At 45.2% G+C, this 20,411-nt stretch overlaps 1 protein-coding gene across 2 annotated transcripts in view; it reads right to left on the reverse strand.

The window, feature by feature from the left end:
• LOC124803652 (regucalcin-like) overlaps positions 1-20,411 on the reverse strand; it is a 58,439-nt gene that overhangs the window by 33,207 nt on the left and 4,821 nt on the right. For both annotated transcript variants that reach the window (XM_047264691.1, XM_047264690.1), the window contains exon 2: positions 3,947-4,116. In XM_047264691.1, coding sequence (XP_047120647.1) covers positions 3,947-4,106 — 160 coding nt within the window. In that variant the 5' untranslated portion in view covers positions 4,107-4,116. The remainder of the gene's footprint in view (positions 1-3,946; positions 4,117-20,411) is intronic.

Genomic DNA, 20,411 nt, shown 5'->3' on the forward strand with positions numbered 1-20,411 from the left:
AGTAACCAAAATGAAAACAGCGAGAAACTCAGGATTGGTGATCACGAAGTAGATGAATGTAAGGAATTCTGCCACCTAGGCAGCGAAATAACCCATGACGGACGGAAAAAGGAGGACATGGAAAACGCCAGCACATTGTGCACAGAATAGGATGGTACCCCTTCTCTTGTTTATCGTCGGGCATTTGCTGCTCTATGCGCACAAATAAAGGATGCCACATTTATTTACACTGACGGCTCAAAAACATCATTTGATGTTCGGAGTGCCTATATTGTTGGCGACACCCCTAATCGATTTCGGCTTCCCGACCAGTCTTCGGTTTTTTCTCCAGGCTGTTCAATACTTCCGTCGCCATCAGCGGATACAGTATATTATATGCTCAGATTCGCTCAGCTCTCTCCTCAGTCTCCAAGAAGCTCTCTACCCTGTCCACCCTCTCTCTTCTTCAGCCTGCCACTCTCATGGTTCCCTTCGCTGATCTACGGAGTGTTTTATGTCGTCGTGTTGCTCTTTTATGGCACGTACATTTGGTCTACAGTTCCCAATAATAAATTGCCGGACATGAAAGCTCTTGTGCGACGGTGATACCACAAGTAGGAGACAAGTTGTTGGATTTCCATGTCCCATCACGGAATGTGGAGGTCGGCAGTTTGTCTGGTCTGTAAAGAAAGATAGCCGCCGAACTGTGGTAGATCGAGTGACAGAATACAATGCTGGAGCCGGTACAGGCGTTTCGCAGCACACTATTTAGCGCACATGGGTGAGCACGGTATTCCACAGCAGATGGCCCCGCGTGTTACGTTAATCCGACGACATCATCAGTTTCGACTGCAGTGGGGCACGGAATCTTACAGACTGGAGCGCGTATCAATCGGAAACTGTCGCGTGGTCGGATGAACCACGTTTCTTATTTCCCCAGCTCGACTGTCGTGTCCTGATACGCCGTCAGGCCAACGGCCTCGCCGCAGTGGTAACACCGGTTCCCGTCAGATTGCAAAAGTTAAGCGCTGTCGGGCTGAGCTAGCACTTGGATGGGTGACCATCCGGTCTGCCGGCAAGCGGGGTGCACTCAGCCCTTGCGAGGCAAACTGAGGAGCTACTTGATTGAGAAGTAGCGGCTCCGGTCTCGGAAACTGACATACGGCCGGGAGAGCGGTGTGCTGACCACATGCCCCTCCATACCCACATCCAGTGACGCCTGTGGGCTGAGGATGACACGGCGGCCAGTCGGTATCTTTGGGCCTTCATGCCCTGTGCAGGAGGAGTTGAGTTTACTTTCAGATATGCCGTCATCCAGGCGAACGGTTGCTCGAAGCAAGGTGGGATGGTGGTTATTGCTGAGACAACCGTTTTTTGGTTCTACCCACATCACTTAAAATAACCGGTTTCTGAAATAACAGATCTTCGGTTTTTTATTCCAGTTATTTCCCGTAAATGAAATGTCGTGGGGCGACCTGAGCATCGATGAGGATGAACTCAACACAAACACCCAGTCCCTGAACGGAGAAAATCTCCTACCCAGCCGGGAATCGAACCCGCTCCCTCACCCTCTCCCCGGCATGACTAGTTTGCGCGCTGTCCTCTCAGCTACGGTGGCGGACAGTTATTTCCCGTAATAAAAGTAGGAATCGAACAAAGACTGAAAATATCTGACAACATATGCTTTCCGCTCAGACATTGTATGATATAGTACGCGTTGGTCACACAAAAATGCGCTGTCCTGTATGTGGCGATGGTACTCATGTTTATTTCCTTCCTGAGCGAAAAGTTCAGTTGGTGTATTATTATTGCGTTTGATACACTTGTTCAAATGTTATGACTAAAATCGGCACGCCTCGTGATGGCGCATGGTAGTTGTAACATGGTCTTTTGTAATGTAGTCCTATGTAATGACATACAATCAACATTTTATACAATAATTTACCTACGGTTATTGTGTTTGTATAATCAATGCAGAAATAACTTCTGTCTTTGAAATTGGCCTTCCCGCCATGAATGATGATTGCGTCCGGTGATGCTCAGTATGGTGCTGTGTAATGTTTATTTAATGCGTTACTCTGGGTTTGATATCAAAGGTTACGCTAATAATGTAATTGTAAAGCTGTAAATATTTTATATCTTTCTCCTTATTTTATTTTAGACAGTATGTGTCTAAAGCAATAATGAACAACATATTTTAGGTTTTAGCATTGGCTTCTTGTATGCAAGGTAGTAATGCTTGGTACTTTACCCTGCTACACAAATACAGGGCTCCACACACGAGGATACGCTATTTTGTCGCCTCCTGGCTTTGTATGTTCATTTGGGCGCTGCGTTATTTTCGAAAAAAAAAATTAACATTTCCTGTAACGTAAAATTTATATTTTCATTTTGATGCCGCGTTATTTTGTAAAACAAAATTGTCAACATTTTCTAAACCGTACATTCGATACTTCTTTGCTTTTAAAATCTTATCAATAACAAAGACAATGGTTAGGGCAGCACCGTAGAAAACTAACAAACAGCCACACTAGCGTGCACGTATGTACGAGAGAGGCACCAATAGAGGTGTCCTGTTGACTACCGTAGGTAATATTTGTCAGTTTGGTTGTGTCAGTCGGCATCAGCGGACATGTAGACTAAAATCAGTGAGAATACTTCGTTGCCCACCGTATACTCTATTGTTTCTTTTGGCAACATATTGTATGAATAATTACATCTAATAGCAAGGTATGCCTATAAATATTTCTGCTGTTCCTGATTTATATAAATGATCTAGGTGATAATCTGAGCAGCCCCCTTAGATTGTTTGCAGATGACGCTGTAATTTACCGTCTAGTAAAATCATCAGACGATCAATTCCAATTACAAAATGATCTAGAGAGAATTTCTGTATGGTGCGAAAAGTGGCAATTAGCAATAAAGAAAGAAAAGTGCGAGGTCATCCACAAGGACACTAAAAGAAAACCGATAAATTTTGGGTATACGACAAATCGCACAAATCTAAGAGCTGTCAATTCTACTAAATACCTAGGAATTACAATTACGAGCAACTTAAACTGGAAAGACCACATAATATTGTGGGGAAGGCAAAACATAGACTGCGCTTTGTTGGCAGAACACTTAGAAGATGCGACAAACCCACTAAAGAGATAGCCTACATTACACTTGTCCGTCCTCTGGTGGAATATTGCTGCGCGGTATGGGATCCTCACCAGGCGGGATTGACGGAGGACATCGAAAAAGTGCAAGGAAGGGCAGCTGGTTTCGTGTTATCGCGCAATAGGCGTGAGAGTATCACTGATATGATACGTGAGTTGAGGTGACAGTCACTGAAACAAAGGCGGTTTCGTTTGCGGCGAGATCTATTTACGAAATTTCAATCACCAGCTTTCTCTTCCGAATGCGTATATATTTTGTTGACACCCACCAAGGAGGGAGAAATGATCATCATAATAAAATAAGAGAAATCAGAGCTCGAACGGTGTTCCTTTTTCCCACGCGCCCTTCGAGAGTGGAATGGTAGAGAAGTAGTATGAAAATGGTTCGATGAACCCTCTGGCAGGCACTTAAGTGTGAATTGCAGAGTAACCATGTATATGTAGATGTATAGATGTAGAAATACGTGCAACATGGACATACATACTGTTCGTACACATTATTCTATGACATGTACTTAGTCATGTTTAGACGTGTGGTTTGGAAACGTGTGTATCAGCTCGGACCAGGTAACAACTACACCTGAATTTTATATCAATGCAACTGAAATGGACGATATAAAAAAAAACTATCCAATTTCCTCAATACCTTGCATTTCTGGAAACCCACCAAAGTCTTGTCGACTCAGTGCCTCGTACAATCGTGGCTGTATTGCGTTCCAGATTTGGACCAAGACACAACTGAGCATGTGGTCACAAAGTTTTGGCTCATCGGTGTGTTGTGTACAAACGAGTAAAACAGTACTTACCCAGAGTGAGACTCTTCAGAGTACGGGTCGCCGGGTCGTACTTATGCACCCGATTTCCTCTGACGTCGACGAAGTACAAGACTTTCTTGTCTGCATCCCAGTGTGGCCCCTCTCCTGTCTTGCAGGGCTCGGTAATCTTCTCCACCGTCACTGGTGACATTGTACCCTGGCTGGAAAGTAAGGAAAATGGTGCTTAATCAGCGCGAAAGGGGCTTCGTCATATAAAACGAATACTAAGTTGGCTCAACTTGAAATAAGAGCAAAAAGACATATTTTTTAATACTGAAAAGGAAGAACTGTTTGACCTGAGTCATAAGTGGATTTTGGGCAGTGTGAGGTAGTGCTCTAGACTGTGCTCTAGACTCTAAAATTGTCTTCATGCAGCGCTTGCTGATCAATCTAAATCATATGCTATATCCAATTGCACCACGTTGCTTAACAATGAAAGCTGCCAGATGTGAGAATATCTAAAAGGTACCATCACATAGGGGGGCACAGTATAGCCGTGAAATGGAGGAAAGTGAACTGCAGTGAAAGTTAACGCCGGTCTCCCGCTTTTCAATTATTTTTTTAATTACTTAACTTGATCTGATTTGCCCCATCAGGCCATGTCTTACATCGGGCCAGGGCGTCACACATTTATTTACATCACAATTACCTAAGAAATAACAATTTCAACGTGATAAATACAACGGGCGTCCAGTAACAGTACAACAATTTTTTTCTTAGCCAGTTTCGGTTGAAAAATTGCGAAATTCGTTGTAGGAAATCGTGGAATATAGTTTTATGAAGTTGCGATCGGTGGCGACCCTTAAAAATGGCGACTGAAACGGAGGTGAGTTCCAAACAGGGCTGTAGTTGAGTTTCTTTTGGTGGAAAACCGGAGCGTCATAAATATTCATATGTGCTTGTAATATGGCTAAGGAGACCTGACAGTGAACAAAAGCACGTTGAGTCATTGGGCGCGGCTTTTGTGATCGCAAACCCGTCCGATCTCCCGCGTATCGACCGGCCGCACGCAGCTGTGACTTTCAGTATTGGAACGCGCAGACTCTCTCAATCGAGCTGATCGACGGATCACAATCAAACACCTCGCTGCTCAGCTGCACCTCACTGTTGGTAGTGCTGACACACTCCTCCACCAGTTGGGGTACTCAATGGTGTGTGCCCGCTGGGTTCTTCGTCGCCCAACAGGAGACCACAAAGAGCGACGAAAGACCATCTGTGTGGAGATTCTTGCGTTTTACGAAGCTGATCGTGACAATTTTTTTGTCGAACGTCATCACAGGCGATGAAAAATGGGTTCAACACTTCGAACCGGAACAAAACGGCAATCCATAGAGTGGCGCCACACTGAGGAAAAATTTCAGTGCCGAACTTTCAGCCGGTAAAGTCATGGCAACGGTCTTCTGGAACACTGAAGGGTTTATTCTGTTTCATGTCCTCCCCCATGATGCAAGTGTACCCTCAGGAAACTGAAGAACCGCCTTGAACGTGTCCGTCGCCACAAAAATGCCAACTTCTCCATGACAACGCAAGGCCTCACACCCGAGAGGACCTCACAAAACTTTATTGGATTGTTCATCCACCCTACGGTCCGGATCTCGCAACTCCCGACTTCCATCTGTAGGTCCAATGAAGGACGCACTCCGCGGGAAGCAGTACATGGACGATGGGGAGGTTATCGATGCAGCAAGACGTTGGCTCCGTCGCCGACCAGTAGTGTACTACCATGCGGGCGTAAGGTTTCTTCCAGTAACGTGGTGTAAGGCCTTCGCATTGAATGGAAATCGAAAAAAACAGAGATTTGTGTCCAAAAAATTGGGGAATAGTATGATTTACTGGAATCCTGAATAAACCAATTTGCATTCAGAAAAAATGTGTTGCATTACGAGGGTAATCCCAAAAGTTATTTTTTATAAGTACAGAACACTGTTTGTGTGGCAGTTGGTCACACTGTTATGAAGAGTGCTTCACACGCTGTGTGTAAACATGCGCACGCCGCGCAGAGGCGCTGTCTTGGCAGCCGTTGAGAATGGAGCTCCCGTTGGATGTTAGCGCCAAGTGCGAATTGCGCGCAGTTATTCGGTTTTTGAACGCAAAAGGCACTGCGCCGATAGAAATCCATCGCCAATTGACGGAAGTGTATGGTGAGTCGTGCATGGCTGTCATAAATTTTCGTAAGTGGTGTAGGGAGTTTGCAACTTGCCGGACCGAAATTTACGACAACAAAGGAGCGGGAGACCGTCAATTTCTGAGGAGACAGTGTTGAAGGTTGAGCAAAGCATGCGTGAAGATCGGCGGATCACCCTGGATGATCTCTGCACGTTGGTTCCTGAGGTTTCCCGAAGCACCATTCGCAGAATTTTAACGGAAACATTGAACTACTGGAAGGTGTGCGCAAGATGGGTCCCACGCATGCTGACTGAGGACCACATGCGGCAACGAGTTGAAGCTTCCCGCGCCTTTCTTCACCGCCTTGCAGCCGAACAGGACAACTTTCTGGACTCAATTGTCACGGGTGACGAAACCCGGGCATACCATTTTACACCTGAGACAAAGCAACAATCACGCCAGTGGCGACATCCTTCTCCGCGGAACACATTCTGCCGGTAAAGTCATGACAACCGTTTTTGGGGATGGGGAAGGGGTATTGTTTGTCGACTTTATGCCCACTGGGGTCACAATTAACGCTGACAGGTACTGTGGGACTCTGAAAAAACTCAAACGGGCAATTCAGAACCGGAGGAGAGGAATGTTGAGCATGGGCGTACACATTCTCCATGACAACGCTCGCCCACACATCGCTCGGCAAACCGTTGCTCTCCTGCAACAGTTTCAATGGAACATAATCACCCACCCACCCTATAGCCTGACTTGACGCCCAGTGACTATCACCTGTTCCCTAGATTAAAAGAAAACCTGGCCGGAAAGCGATTCAGTTCCCACGACGTGGTGAAAGAAGATGTTCATAACTTTCTGAACAGCATGGCGGCGAGCTGGTATGACATGGGCATACAAAAACTGCCACAGCGTCTACAAAAATGCATCGACAGAATGGTGATTATGTCGAAAAAAAGCGAAATGTTCAAGCTGTAAACTGATGTAAACCATTGCAGAAATAAATAGGTCTTTACTGAATGCTCTTCGTAGTATTAAAATGATTTGACTGTCTCTGCTGACGACGCGAGTAAGTAAAACTGACTATGCGCTAAATAACAACGGCATAAGAACAATAATGATATTGCCTTATATAAAAAGAATTGAAAGGTGCAACAATAAATTTTTCTGATATAGCGAGTTCTGACGAAAGGACATTTAAGGAAACTGCACCATCTATGAATACTGGGAAAAGAGGAGGACCTTGGTTCAAATGGTTCAAATGGCTCTGAGCACTATGGGACTTAACTGCTGAGGTCATCAGTCCCCTATAACTTAGAACTACTTAAACCTACGTAACCTAAGGACATCACACACATCCATGCCCGAAGTAGGATTCGAACCTGCGACCGTAGCGGTCGCGCGGTTCCAGACTGTGGCGCCTAGAACCGCTCGGCCATCTCGGCCGGTCGGAGGACCTTGCTGGAAAGGATATGCAAGGGAAAGGAGTGCATACAGGGATCCCACTCGTTTAATGTAGGGTGCCTAGGAAGCGGTTTCCTCGCATAGCTAGATTCAAGCAAATCTTATTAATGGGGTTTATTACAGTAAATTAAAGTGACAATACTTTGCGTATTTACAAAGACATGAAAATAATCAGTGTCCTTCAATATATATAATTTACATGCTAGCAAATAGTACAGTTCACGAATCACGGCTAAAACGTTTGGATCACGTTCCTCGAAAAGAACGTTTCCTTCCCTCCAGTGATTTCTGTTTGAGTTTCCAAAGCATCTCCTCCTTGGGAACTGCTGTGGCTATACGTACTTCACCAACCACTCTAATAGCCGCCTCGACTGGATCTACATCTCCCAAAGCCTCTGAGCAACAACAAGGGACGCGGAACTGTGGCCGATAGCCTTCAGTGACCATTTGTTCGGTCACACTCCCCCTTCAACGCACATACTGAAGCGGTGGTCCATGGACGCGGAATGTTTGCTACCTGTACGATGACGCATGTCGGCGGGAGACCGCTGCCTTCGGAGTCTGCACGTCCATCCTTCCACACTACATTGGTGGCTCGACTGCGCCAAGGCGGCCCTCCGACGGACGCTCGTGGGATGTCGCCACGACAGAGCGTGCTGGAGACGGGAATAGCTGGACTTTCATTACACTGAGGAACATCACGTGACCGGCAGTCAGCGGTTAAGTCTCGAAGCCACTGAAATGGCATCTGCATATCAAGTCCAAAATGGCTCTGAGCACTATGGGACTTAACATCTCAGGTCACCAGTCCCTTACAACTTAGAACTACTTAAACCTGACTATATCACACACATCCATGCCCGAGGCAGGATTCGAACCTGCTACCGTAGCGGTCGCGCGGTTCCAGACTGAAGCGCCTAGAACCGCTCGGCCACCACCGGCCGGCTGCATATCAAGTCATCAGAGAGAGCTGCCACCGCAAGAGCCAGCCCATAACATCAGTCGAGACAGGAGTGGGTGGATGCATCAACACGCACTGTGCCATCGCTGCAGCATTCATCCAGCATTACAGGGCGTTTTATGTCGAGGACCCACGGACCATCCACAAGTATCAAGGCATCCTGTGCGATTTGCCTGTCCCCAAATTAGTATCCCAGGACGACGCCCTCCTGGCTCCCATAACTTTTGAAGACTTAACAGCAGCCTTGGCACACGGTGTCCGAACAAATCACCGGGACCAGACAGACTACCGAATTAATGCTACTGCGCCTTCTGTCACCTGATGGGAGCTCAGGTGGATTCAGATGCTTCAAGACCTCCTCCACGACGATTTTACCGTCCCCATGGGTTTCCTCGATGGCATCACGATACTGGTTCCAAAACTGAGCGGTTCTCACTGTTGTCACGATTATTGTCCTCTTACCCTCCTAAACACGGATTATAAACTTTCTGTCCGAATCCTTCTCACACATCTTCAGGCCACAATTGGACACATGATCCGTCCTCACCAGACTTATTTAGGCGGCGGCAACAACACCTACAGGGCACTTGGCACCTACCGTGACGTCACGGCGTTGGCTGCCTACGCCTCCAAGGCGCCCTTGTCGCCGTCGATTTTGATCACACATTTGACCGTATTGACCATGGCTTCCTTTGCGCTGTACTTGAACACGTAGGCCTCTCGCAGGCGTCAACAAGGGTGATCCTACGTTTAATCCACAGGGCGCGCTCCCGGATTATGGTCAACGGCAACCAGACCGAATACATCACTCTTGGAAGTCCGTGCAACAGGGACATCCTCTATCAGGAGTCTTATTTGTGGTGGCCTTCGAACCTGCACGCACGGCCTTCGCCAACGACTGGAAGGGATCTGAATACGAGACGTGACCTTGCTGACGACATGATGCTCTACGCGCGGTCGGACGACGAAATCCAAGTGACTCTTCAGTGGTTGTGTCACTACGGCGCTATATCAGACAGCGTCGTCAACATGCGCAAGGTGACGTACATGGATGTCGGAAGGGGCCTTCTCCGTCCGACAGAGATCCCCTTCCAGAAGTTCCCACACTGACCGCATTGGGGATGCAGTTCTCCAGTACAGTTCGCCGAACTGCTGCAGCCACATATCGACGGCTACTACAACGGTCAGGTGCGCTGCTGCGTCACAGCAAATTCCTCAACATGTAGTGTCCAAACTTAATTATTTTGGAGACATTCTTCCCCTAACTGTCACTACGGCCCATTTTGTGAGCACAGGTCACATATTCAAAGTCTGCTACATTACTTTAATGGGACCTCCATTGAGCCATGTCCACAACGGCGTACGGGCGTTATACCTACGTACGACCGACTCGCGTGGACCGCGGCCAGCATCAGCTTGATGAGGACGCTGCTTCAGATTGTCGCGCCCCGAGATCTTTTACCGCCGTTCGCCGTGGGACATATAGCTCTGTCTTTCGTCCACACCCAAGATTTCTTGGCCGAAGTGAGCCGCATGATCGAGGATCTACTGGCGACAAGGGTGCCGAGCACGAGAGACTATTACCACATCCACCAAGAACAACAACCCCTCACCTCAACAACGTTGAGCAGCACCACCTGACAATCCGGTGGACCAGGGTGTGTCGCGCCATCCACATCCCATACCTGCCCACGTACACACGTTCCTTGTGATACGTGGTGGAGCACGACAGATTAGCAAAACGCCAGCGACTCCATTTCATCTATGCTATGGACGACCCTTTGCGTCCACACTGCGCAGTCGTCGATTCAGACACACACTGCCCGACATGTGCTGCGACGGGCAGCTGCTGGGATCTTACACAATGTATGCTGGTGCTCCTGTTGCGACGACAGCCAGAGTCTATTACGCCGACTACTATGCCCAGATACTGTTTGCTTTTCTACCACCAGAACGAACGCCGCCAACTGGCTGAAGGTCATGGTGCTGTATTACATTTTGCTAGCTGTGCCTGAATACGCTCTCGACTTGAGGTTCCACATGATGACGAGCCATGAGGCGTTCTGCCGTCATGCATTGTATCGCACATGACTATCGAATTATTTAGGGGAATTATTCGACGATCCTTCTGCCCATTGGGGCGTTCAGAGTACTAGACAACGCACTTCAAGACGATTCACGCTACATGATTGATCCTCTGAGGAAACGGCTTAGAGCGAGTCCCCTCTCCATTAACTTGCGTGAAGAGGACTCGGAAGCTTCTGGTGTCGGTAGTAAGACACGGTTACAAAAAAAATGTACTTAGAAATGACAAAATAAATTTGTAAATTTGTTCAAATAAAGCTCTCTTGATCCTGTAAGACCCCTTTCCTTTCTCGGCTCTGAGAGGGCGGGAATGGGGCATTGTGGCCAGGCCTCGGAAGGCGACCCCTGTCCACTTTCCCCCCGACACCCTCTCGAGCTTCATACAAAAAGAAAAAATACACCGGTTCTCGTAAAAAAATCCTGGAAAAAAGTGGTTTACAATACAGGCTCCTAATTCGTTGGATTGGGTTCAAATCCCACTGCTACCAAATTTTTTATTCTATTTTATTCCTCTTAATGGTAAACTATTAATTATAAAATTTGGACACTTTCGCTGCTACAGACATGATCCCTATATTCCACGCTGAGAGCGGCTATGGTATCGCTGTACTGTTCGCCTAATTCTGCTACCTGTGCGTTCCACCCACTACGAAATTCTTACAATCCAATTTTAAGAAAAGTATTCAGTAAAAAAAAATATATTTTTGCTTGTCTTAAGATTTGAGATCTTTGCTTGACAAAAGAAAGAATTTCTTTTCATTATACATCATATTTACTGTGCTGCATCAAAGTAAGTAAAGCGCTGCACAAAATTTTAAGCAGTTTGCAGAGGTAAAAACAAATGCAAACAGGCATGTTCACTGATCAGACAGACCATTATGCCCACTGGCCTATTATCGATATAAACCTGTCATTCGATAGCAGCGACACCTGGCAAGGAATGATCGCTAGTAAGGCACACACAAGATGGATGTAGTATCAGTGAGCGTACTGTCCGTGTGTAGAATGGGAAGGCAGGCTATGTATCTGACTTTGACCAAGGGCAGATTGTGATCGCCCGGAGGCTCGGCACGAGCATTTCGGAAACTCCGCGACTGTTCGGGTGTTCGGGGAGTGCTGTGGTGAGTGTCTTCAACACGTGGCGAAACTGAGATGGGACCACGTCCGTACGTCGTGGGGGCGGGCGGCCGCTCCTCGTGACAGATGTCGGACGTTGTGGGCTGAGCAGACCGTTAAAGCAGGACACGCGGCGAACTGTGGCGGAACTAACATCTGACGTTAATGCTGGGCACAGTATAAGTGTGTCTGAACACGCAGTGCGCCGAACACTCCTAAAGATCGACGTCCACAGCCGACGACACACGCATATGCCAATGTTAACAAAGCCGATATCAGTAACCACGACTGAAATGGGGATGTTACCATTGGCACTGAGTGTTGAAAATGGTTCAAATGGCTCTAGCACTATGGGACTTAACATCTGAGGTCATCAGTCCCCTAGACTTAGAACTACTTAAACCTAACCTAAGGACATCACACACATCCAAGCCCGAGGCAGGATTAGAACCTGCGACCACTGCAGCAGTGTGGTTCCAGACTGAAGCGCCTAGAACCACTCCGTCACTGCAGCCGGCTCGCATGTTGATCCTGGGCAGAGTTTTACTTGATCTTATGAATCCCGTTACCTTCTTTATCATGTCGATGGGGTTCCAGGGGAACAGCTCCTTGACATCTGTACTGCGGGACGGAGACAAGCTGGCAGCGACTCCCTTGTGTTCTGGGGAACATTAACGTGGGCATTCATAGGTCCAGTAGAACTCGCGCTAGACATCATGACGGTTCTAGGCGCTTCAGTTCGGAACCGCGCTGCTGCTATGATCGTAGGTTCGAATCCTGCCTCGGGGATGGATGTGTGTGATGTCCTTAGGTTAGTTAGGTTTAAGTAGTTCTAAGTCTAGGGGACTGATGACCTCAGCTGTTAAGTCCCATAATGCTCAGAGCCATTTGAACCATTTTGAACACCATGACGGCTAGGGTGGATCTTACACTGGTTGGACACCACATACACCCCTTCAGGACACTCATATTTCCCGGCGGCAGTGGCATTTTTCAACAAGATTATGCGTCAAGTCACAAGGACAGAAGTGTGATGGAGTGATTCGAGGAACACAGTGGCGAGTTCCAGTTGATGTGCTGGCCCCTCAACTCTCCAGATCTGAACCCAGTCGAACACATCTGGGATGTGATTTAACGTGGCGTCAGACCTTATCACCGATTCCCTAGAATTTACCACACTTGGGTGACCTGTGCGTGCAGATGTAGTGCCAACTCCCTCCAGCGATCTACCGAGGCCTCATTGCTTCCATGTCACGACGCGTCGTCGCTGTTATCCGTGCCAAAAGATGAGCATATTAGCTGTCAGGGAGGTCGTCACAATAGTCTGGCTGATCAGTGTATCTTTTATCATTAATACTCAAAACTTTTTTATTCGCCGATATATGGAGGTAATCCGTACGCAGCTGTGAGAGGGTCATCAGAATGGACGTTCAAATTCGCCAATAGCACTTAAATTCTCAAAGGATTTTCGAGCAGCGGTATATATCTCGGCTCCGTAACCTACTGGATAAGTGCACGGATGGACAATTTGTTGACTCAGATTCGATTTCCTCTGCTGACATCATAGCTTGTTTTCGATTTATGTTATTCCTCGCAATGTTAAACGATTAGTTATAAAATATGAAAGTATTTAAACAGTTCAACTTATAATCGTAAAATTAATTCACTGACGGAAAAAAACCGCAACACCAAAAATTAATAAATGTAGAGTAATGAAATTTCGGGAATACGTTTGTCTAGGTAATATATTTGAATGATTCATCTCGCAAGATCGCAGATTAATGTAAGCCCAATTTAAGCCATTCAAAATGTGAAACGTTGGCACATTAATATTATGTGTAACATGCATGTATTGTGTTGTACAGGTGCCGGATGTCATTTTTTGGAATGTTTTTCCGTGCATGTTGCAGTTGGTACGTCAATACAAGGACGAATAATGTTGGTTGTGGATGACGCTGGAGTTGTCATCCGATGATGTCCCGTCCGTGCTCGATTGGAGACAGATCTGGTGATTGAGCAGGGCAAGACAGTATGTCGACACTCTGTAGAGCATGTTGAGTTACAACGGTGAATGTGGGCGAGCGTTATCTTGTTAGAATACAACCCGTGGATTGGTAGCTCACCAAACTGAGGTATAATTTTACAGTCAGGATGCGTGGATTAATCACGATAGTGCCTTTGCTGTCATATGTAATCCACCCAGACTAGTAACTGCAGTTGTAGGTCCAGTGTGTCTAGCACAGAGACAGGTTGGTTGCAGGCCCTCAACTGGCACCGAGGCAGAACCAGCTTTCATCAGAAAACACAAGGACCTCCACTTTGCCCTCCAATGAAGTCTCACTTGACACCACCGAAGTCGCAAATGGCGGTGGTTTGGGGTCAGTGGATTGCGCGTTACAGGTCGTCTGGCTCGGAGCTGTCCTTGAAGTAACCGATTTCAAATGGTTCAAATGGCTCTGAGCACTATGGGACTTAACTTCTGAGGTCATCACTCGCCTAGAACTTAGAACTAATTAAACCTAACTAACCTAAGGACATCACACACATCCATGCCCGAGGCAGGATTCGAACCTGCGACCGTAGCGGTCGCTCGGCTCCAGACTGTAGCGCCTAGAACCGCACGGCTACTCCAGCCGGCGTAACTGATTTGTAACAGTTCGTTCTGTCACTGTGATACCAACAGTTGCTCACACTGCTGCTGCAGATGCAGTACGATGCGCCAGAGCCATACGCCGACACCACTTTCTTCTATCTCGGTAGTGGCACGTGGCCGTCTAGATCCCGGTCCTCTTGCGACCGTGTATTCTCGCAACCACCGCGGCCAGCAGTCATGTTCAGTGGCTACACTCCCGCCAAGCCTTTCTGGAATATCACAGAAGAAAAATCCAGCTTCTCGTAGCACTGTTGCACTACCTCGTTCAAACTCCATGAGGTACTGACAATGACGTCTTTGTCGTCTTGAAGGCATTCTTAACTAACATCAAGTCACCACGTCCAATCTCAAACGTAACAAACGACTCACGACCGTTGCAGCGTGTATTTAAAGCCTCCTGATTTATATTCTCACAGTGGCGCTACTAGCGTTTGTATACTTTGTGCAGTATCCACACAGTTGAAGTACTGTTGTCGATGCGCAGTTATACAAGATGTTTATAAATGAATATCGGAGTTTTAACGCTTTATAATACTTATTCTATCAAACTTACAGTTATAAATGATATGTCAAATGAAAGAGCAACTCAGAGTTGTGTTTGGCACCAGCCCGCATGCGCAGCGCGCAATGTTTCCGCCGCAATCCGCTAGGCAACGGTGGTAGCGAAGATGGCGACTAGTGAACAGAAATCGTTTTGTGCTTTGCAGTTTGCAAAGACTGAATCTGTAGTTACTGTGCAACGTGCGTTCCGCTTTAGTTAGGTCGTGATCCTCCAAGTGATAACAACATTCGTAGATGATATCATCAATCTAAAGATGCCAGCTGCCTTTGTAAAGGGAAGAGCACAGAACGACCAAGAGTTAGTGAAGAGACTGCTGAGCGAGTGAGAAGTCGTTCACTCGTAGCCCAAAGAAATCAGTCCGGAAGGTTACTCGTGAATTACAAGTTCCCGTGTCGACTGTTTGGGAAGTTTTAAGAAAATGCGTACAACTACATCCTTACCGTTTACAGTTATTACAGGGTCTAAAGCTGGCAGACATTACGTGCCAACTTCACAAACGAAATATTGTTTCATGACGAAGATTTTCTGAATCATGTTGTCTTCAGTGATGAATCGACCTTTCACCTTAGTGGACATGTTAACACTCAAAATGTGTGCATCTGGGGCTCATAAAATCCTCATGAGGTGGCACAAATGCAACGAGATTCCCCTAAAGTGTCTGTTTCTTGTGCCGTATCCCAGCAGAAAGTTTATGGGCCTTTCGTTTTTGGTGAAGCTACTGTAACTGGAACTTCTTACCCTGATACACTATAGCAATGGTTCTTCCATCAGTTGGAAGAAGATGAGCCAGAGAACTTCATTTTCCAGCAAGATGGTGCGCCACCTCACTGGCATACCGAAGTACACGGTTGGTTGAACTTCACTGTACCCAAGTGCTGGACAGGCCGCAAGGGGCCCAATGACAGGGCTTGCTTTGCACGGTCTCCACGTTCACCCGACCTAACGCCATGCGATTTTTTCCTTTGGGGCTTCATCAAGGATCGTGTTTACGTGCCTCCGCTACCAGCAGACCTGCCTCAATTAAGAAACCAGACTGAAGCAGCTGTTGCTACAATCACTGAAGACACACAACGTTTGGGAAGAACTCGGCTATAGACTTGATGTGTGTGACAAATGGTGCTCACATTGAACGTTTGTAAGGTGCTTGGTAAAACTGTTTGATTTGCTCTTTCATCTGACATATCATTTATAACTGTAAGTTTAATATAATAAATATTATTAAGCGTTAAAATCCCGATATTCATTTATAAACACCCTGTATATACACGTTACCCAGTTGTTCCACAGTGGTGGACACTACTGACGTGTATCTGCTGGTGCAGTACCATTAACACCCATCGTGGCAAACGGACTTCCAGTTCGTGTAACGCATGGATAAATGCAAGGCAATACTAATCTCTACATATAAGAGATGTGCCCTGACTGAATCATCATCGCACACCCAAAACCGCTGACGAGAGGGTGTTGACCTTATACTATAGGTGTCGTTTAAGAAGCAATCCGTCGAAATTACACCCCTAAGGGGATGAATTTTTTTTTAATATGTCGCTACAAAGGTAATTATGAAGCTAGAACTACGAAAATTGGTATTTGGTTTCTCGGTCAGAAATAAAGAAATAGCTGTTTCAGCCTTTTTGGAAATTTAACCTCTATTGGGGTGAACTAGTGGGTGAAAGTTTTTCTAAAAATAAATCATTGTTAAAGAACTACCAAAGCATTTTAAAGTTACATCTATGAAAATTGGTATTTGATTTGTTGGTTACAAATAAAAAATACGTCTCTCAGTGTTTTGGAAATTTAACCCCTAAGGGGGTGAAATAGGGGATGAAAATGTTTATGAAAATATTTCATTATGAAGGCATTTTAAAGCTGAATTTATGAAAATCTGATTTTAGCTCCTCGTCCTCCTTCAATGAACTATGGATGAAGCCCGACCAACAGGCATTACATACATTGCCCAAAAATGATAGTGCATTGAGAATGGCTAGTTTCTAGCCGAAATCTAGATCTGCCAATAAAATTTCAAAAGGACGACTGATAGCTGAAATTATTATTTACAAGGCGGATTCAAAATGTGTAAGACAGCTATGTAGTCTTCCGCCCCTGCTGTTAAATCTATACGTCGAAAAAGCAGTGGCGGGAATAAAAGAAAGGTTCAAGAGTGTGATTAAAATTCAAGATGAATGGATATCAATGTTAAGATTCGCTGATGACATTGCTGTCCTCAATGAAAGTGAAGAAGGCTTATAGTACTTGTTGAATGGAATGAACAGTATAATGTGCACAAAATATGGATTGAGGGTAAATCGAAGAAAAGCGAAGGTAATGAGAAACAGCAGAAATGAAAACAGCGAGAAAGTTATCACGATTGGTGATGAAGTAGACGAAGTTAAGTAATTCTGCTACCTAGGCAGCAGATAAGCCATTATGGACGGACCAAAGAGGACATAAAAAAACAGACTACCACTGGCCAAAAGGGCATTCCTGACCAAAAGAAGTCTACTAGTATCAATCTTAGCACTTAATTTGAGGAAGAAATTTCCGATAATTCACGTTTTGAGCACAGCATTCTATGGCCGTGAGACATGGACTGTACGAAAAACTGGAACAGAAGGGAATAGAAGCATGTGAGATATAATGCTGCAGAAGTATGTTGAAAATTAGAGGGACTGATCAGGTAAGGAATGAAGAGGTTCTCCACAGAAAGGAATATGTGGAAAACACTGACAAGAAAAAGGGACAGGATAATAGGGCATCTACTAAAACATCTGGGAATAAGCTTCATGACACTAGAGGGAGGTGTTGACGGTAAAACTGTAGAGGAAGGCAGACTGGGCTATACCAAGCAAATAATTCAGGACGTAGGCTGCAACTGCTACTCTGACATAAAAGGTTGGCACAGGAGAGGAATTCGTGGCGGGGTGCATTAAACCAGTCAGAAGACTGAAAAAAAGTGGTAAACTGTCTAGTTTTGTTCGGTAAGAACCAGAGCTCCAAGCGCTATTAGAAAGCTCTGAAGCTCGAATCATTATAAGACAACCAGAATCAATTATCACTGGGTCCATTTACTGACCCCTCGGTATAGACGATAGAGTTGCTGAACAGTTCAAAGAAAACTTGCGAGTCTTTTCGAATAGATACCCCACCACATTTGGTGGTGGCATCAATCTACCCTCGATATGTTGGTGAAAATACATGTTTGAAGCCGGCGTTAGGCATAAAATCTTACTGAAAGCGTTCTTAGAAAATTATTTTGAACAGTTAGTTCAGGAGCCCATCGAAAGTGTAAACGGTTGCGAAAACATACTTGAGCCCTTAGCAACACATAATCCTGAGTAAATAGGGAACTTCATGACAGATACAAGTATTAGTGACCACAAGGTTGTTGCAGCTAGACTGAATACAGTAACATCAAAATCCACCAAAAATTAACAAAAAAAGACTTCTATTTAAAAAAGCAAGTAAAACATTCGCTTGACACCTTCCTAAGACTTACTTCACACGTACGAGGTTCCATACGGTTTGGTTAGTTTTCTATTGCAAGGAAAACGAATGAAATCCTTTCACACATACACGGTTGTCACACGGTTCAAATTAGGTTTTGTTTCCTTTCGTATATTGGCTGAGTAGTGATCCTAGAGAGTAGTTGAGCTGTTGCTATGTTATTTCTCTATAGAAGAATTAACAAACTACGGAGGAGTACTAGAATTTACTGGGAGAATCCTCTCATTACTTTACGGCAGGAATTTGGAGTATTCATACCATTTTCCCTAAGCTACAAGAGCACGAAGACAATTTTTTAAATTACTTCAGGACATCAACGAAATCATTTGATGAATTACACGTACAGCTAAAGGATCGTCTTCAACGCCAAGATACATTTATGAGCGCCGGCCGAAGTGGCCGAGCGGTTCTAGGTGCTACAGTCCGGAACCGCGCGACCGCTACGGTCGCAGGTTCGAATCCTGTGTGTGATGTCCTTAGGTTAGTTAGGTTTAAGTAGTTCTAAGTTCTAGGGGACTGAGGACCACAGCAATCAAGTCCCATGGTCCTCAGAGCCAATACATTTATGAGCGAATTTAATCAACCGTGTACTGCATTATAAATTGATACGTATTTTAAATAAATTTCATTGGTTATATTCTTCATATCCTTTTAAATTTCCTCAAAATCGCGGGCAGTTCCCACTTGTCCTAATGTACTACGTCTCTTATTCGACAAAAATGAATTTTTCGGTACTTATCCAAATCTTTCTTTTTAGTGACATCAAATTCATGAAAGTCGTTGAAAATTTTAACACAAGTGTCTTTCCATGCTTCCTGTGCCTTAAATGTATCCTTGTAGTTTTCACAAGTTATGTCCCACAGCACTAGTTGAGCTTGCACTGCTGAAACCAGCCGATACCCATCAGCACCTGGCAAACCGCTCATTTTATCAGAAAAACTGCGACAACAACTTTCAAAAATTAATGATAAGGGATAATCTACTCGCTATCGGGTTTAAAATAACCCGAATCGAGTGTTCGCCTCGATTGCTGTCTGTTCTATGTACATGAGCTCCCACCGTATAAAAACATGATGAAATCTGTACGTGTCGAGAGAGTATTCGATGCCTACTGTTTGTATTAGGTACCGAATGGAAACCGCAGCACGGTTTCAGTCTTGTCGGCGTTACCGAAAACGAACCGAACCGAAACGAATAGAGCCGCATACTTGTGAAACAGGCCTAGGACGCAGTCTCTATTCCTTCCAATTTGACTGTGTAATTGTAGACCAAATGTGGTTCAAATTCAAAGCAATAGGATAATACAATGCCTGTGTTGTTAAGAAGAGCTGCGGCGGCTACAGCCGTTACGAAATACGTGAAACGTATTCGCAGTTGCGAATACGAACAGCCACCAGCTGTGTAAGGCAATGACGACACAGTGCCCCTTAGGCGATTTTTACGGACAGTGCGTGTGCAGTGCATATAAAAAACGCGAATAAAATAAAACAAGACTTGAGAGACATTTGTGAAGAAATGTACGATTAATATTCACAAAAAACTGTAACGTAAACACTCTGATGAGAAAAAGACCTTGTCGCTGAGAATTAATATCGCAGTAAAAAGTATATTGAAATAAAATATTTATATCTTTGTGTAACTATATATAAGATAAACAAAACAAATCGATCTTCTTCTATTTCCTTTGTTTTAGAGAGATTGTGTGTAGCGCTTAATGTTTGCAGATGTTATTATTGTTTTCTCTTCTAGACGATGGTAAGGTGTGTATGTAAATTATTGCTTAAAATACATGTATAAAAATAACTCATGCTATTATTTCATGATAATGCAAGCACCTCATCTTAATGTTTCACTTGACGACAGACATTAATTAGTATTTTTCAGCTGCTACGACGCGCAAAAGCCGTTATCGCTGACTGGCAACATTTGGCTGCTCTTACGCCGCAGGTTTAAATACTATGTTATTTTGCAATTTTCCTTCATAGCAGAGCTCACGAAA

This window comes from Schistocerca piceifrons, chromosome 1 (genome assembly GCF_021461385.2).
Source record: "Schistocerca piceifrons isolate TAMUIC-IGC-003096 chromosome 1, iqSchPice1.1, whole genome shotgun sequence".
NCBI lineage: Eukaryota > Metazoa > Arthropoda > Insecta > Orthoptera > Acrididae > Schistocerca > Schistocerca piceifrons.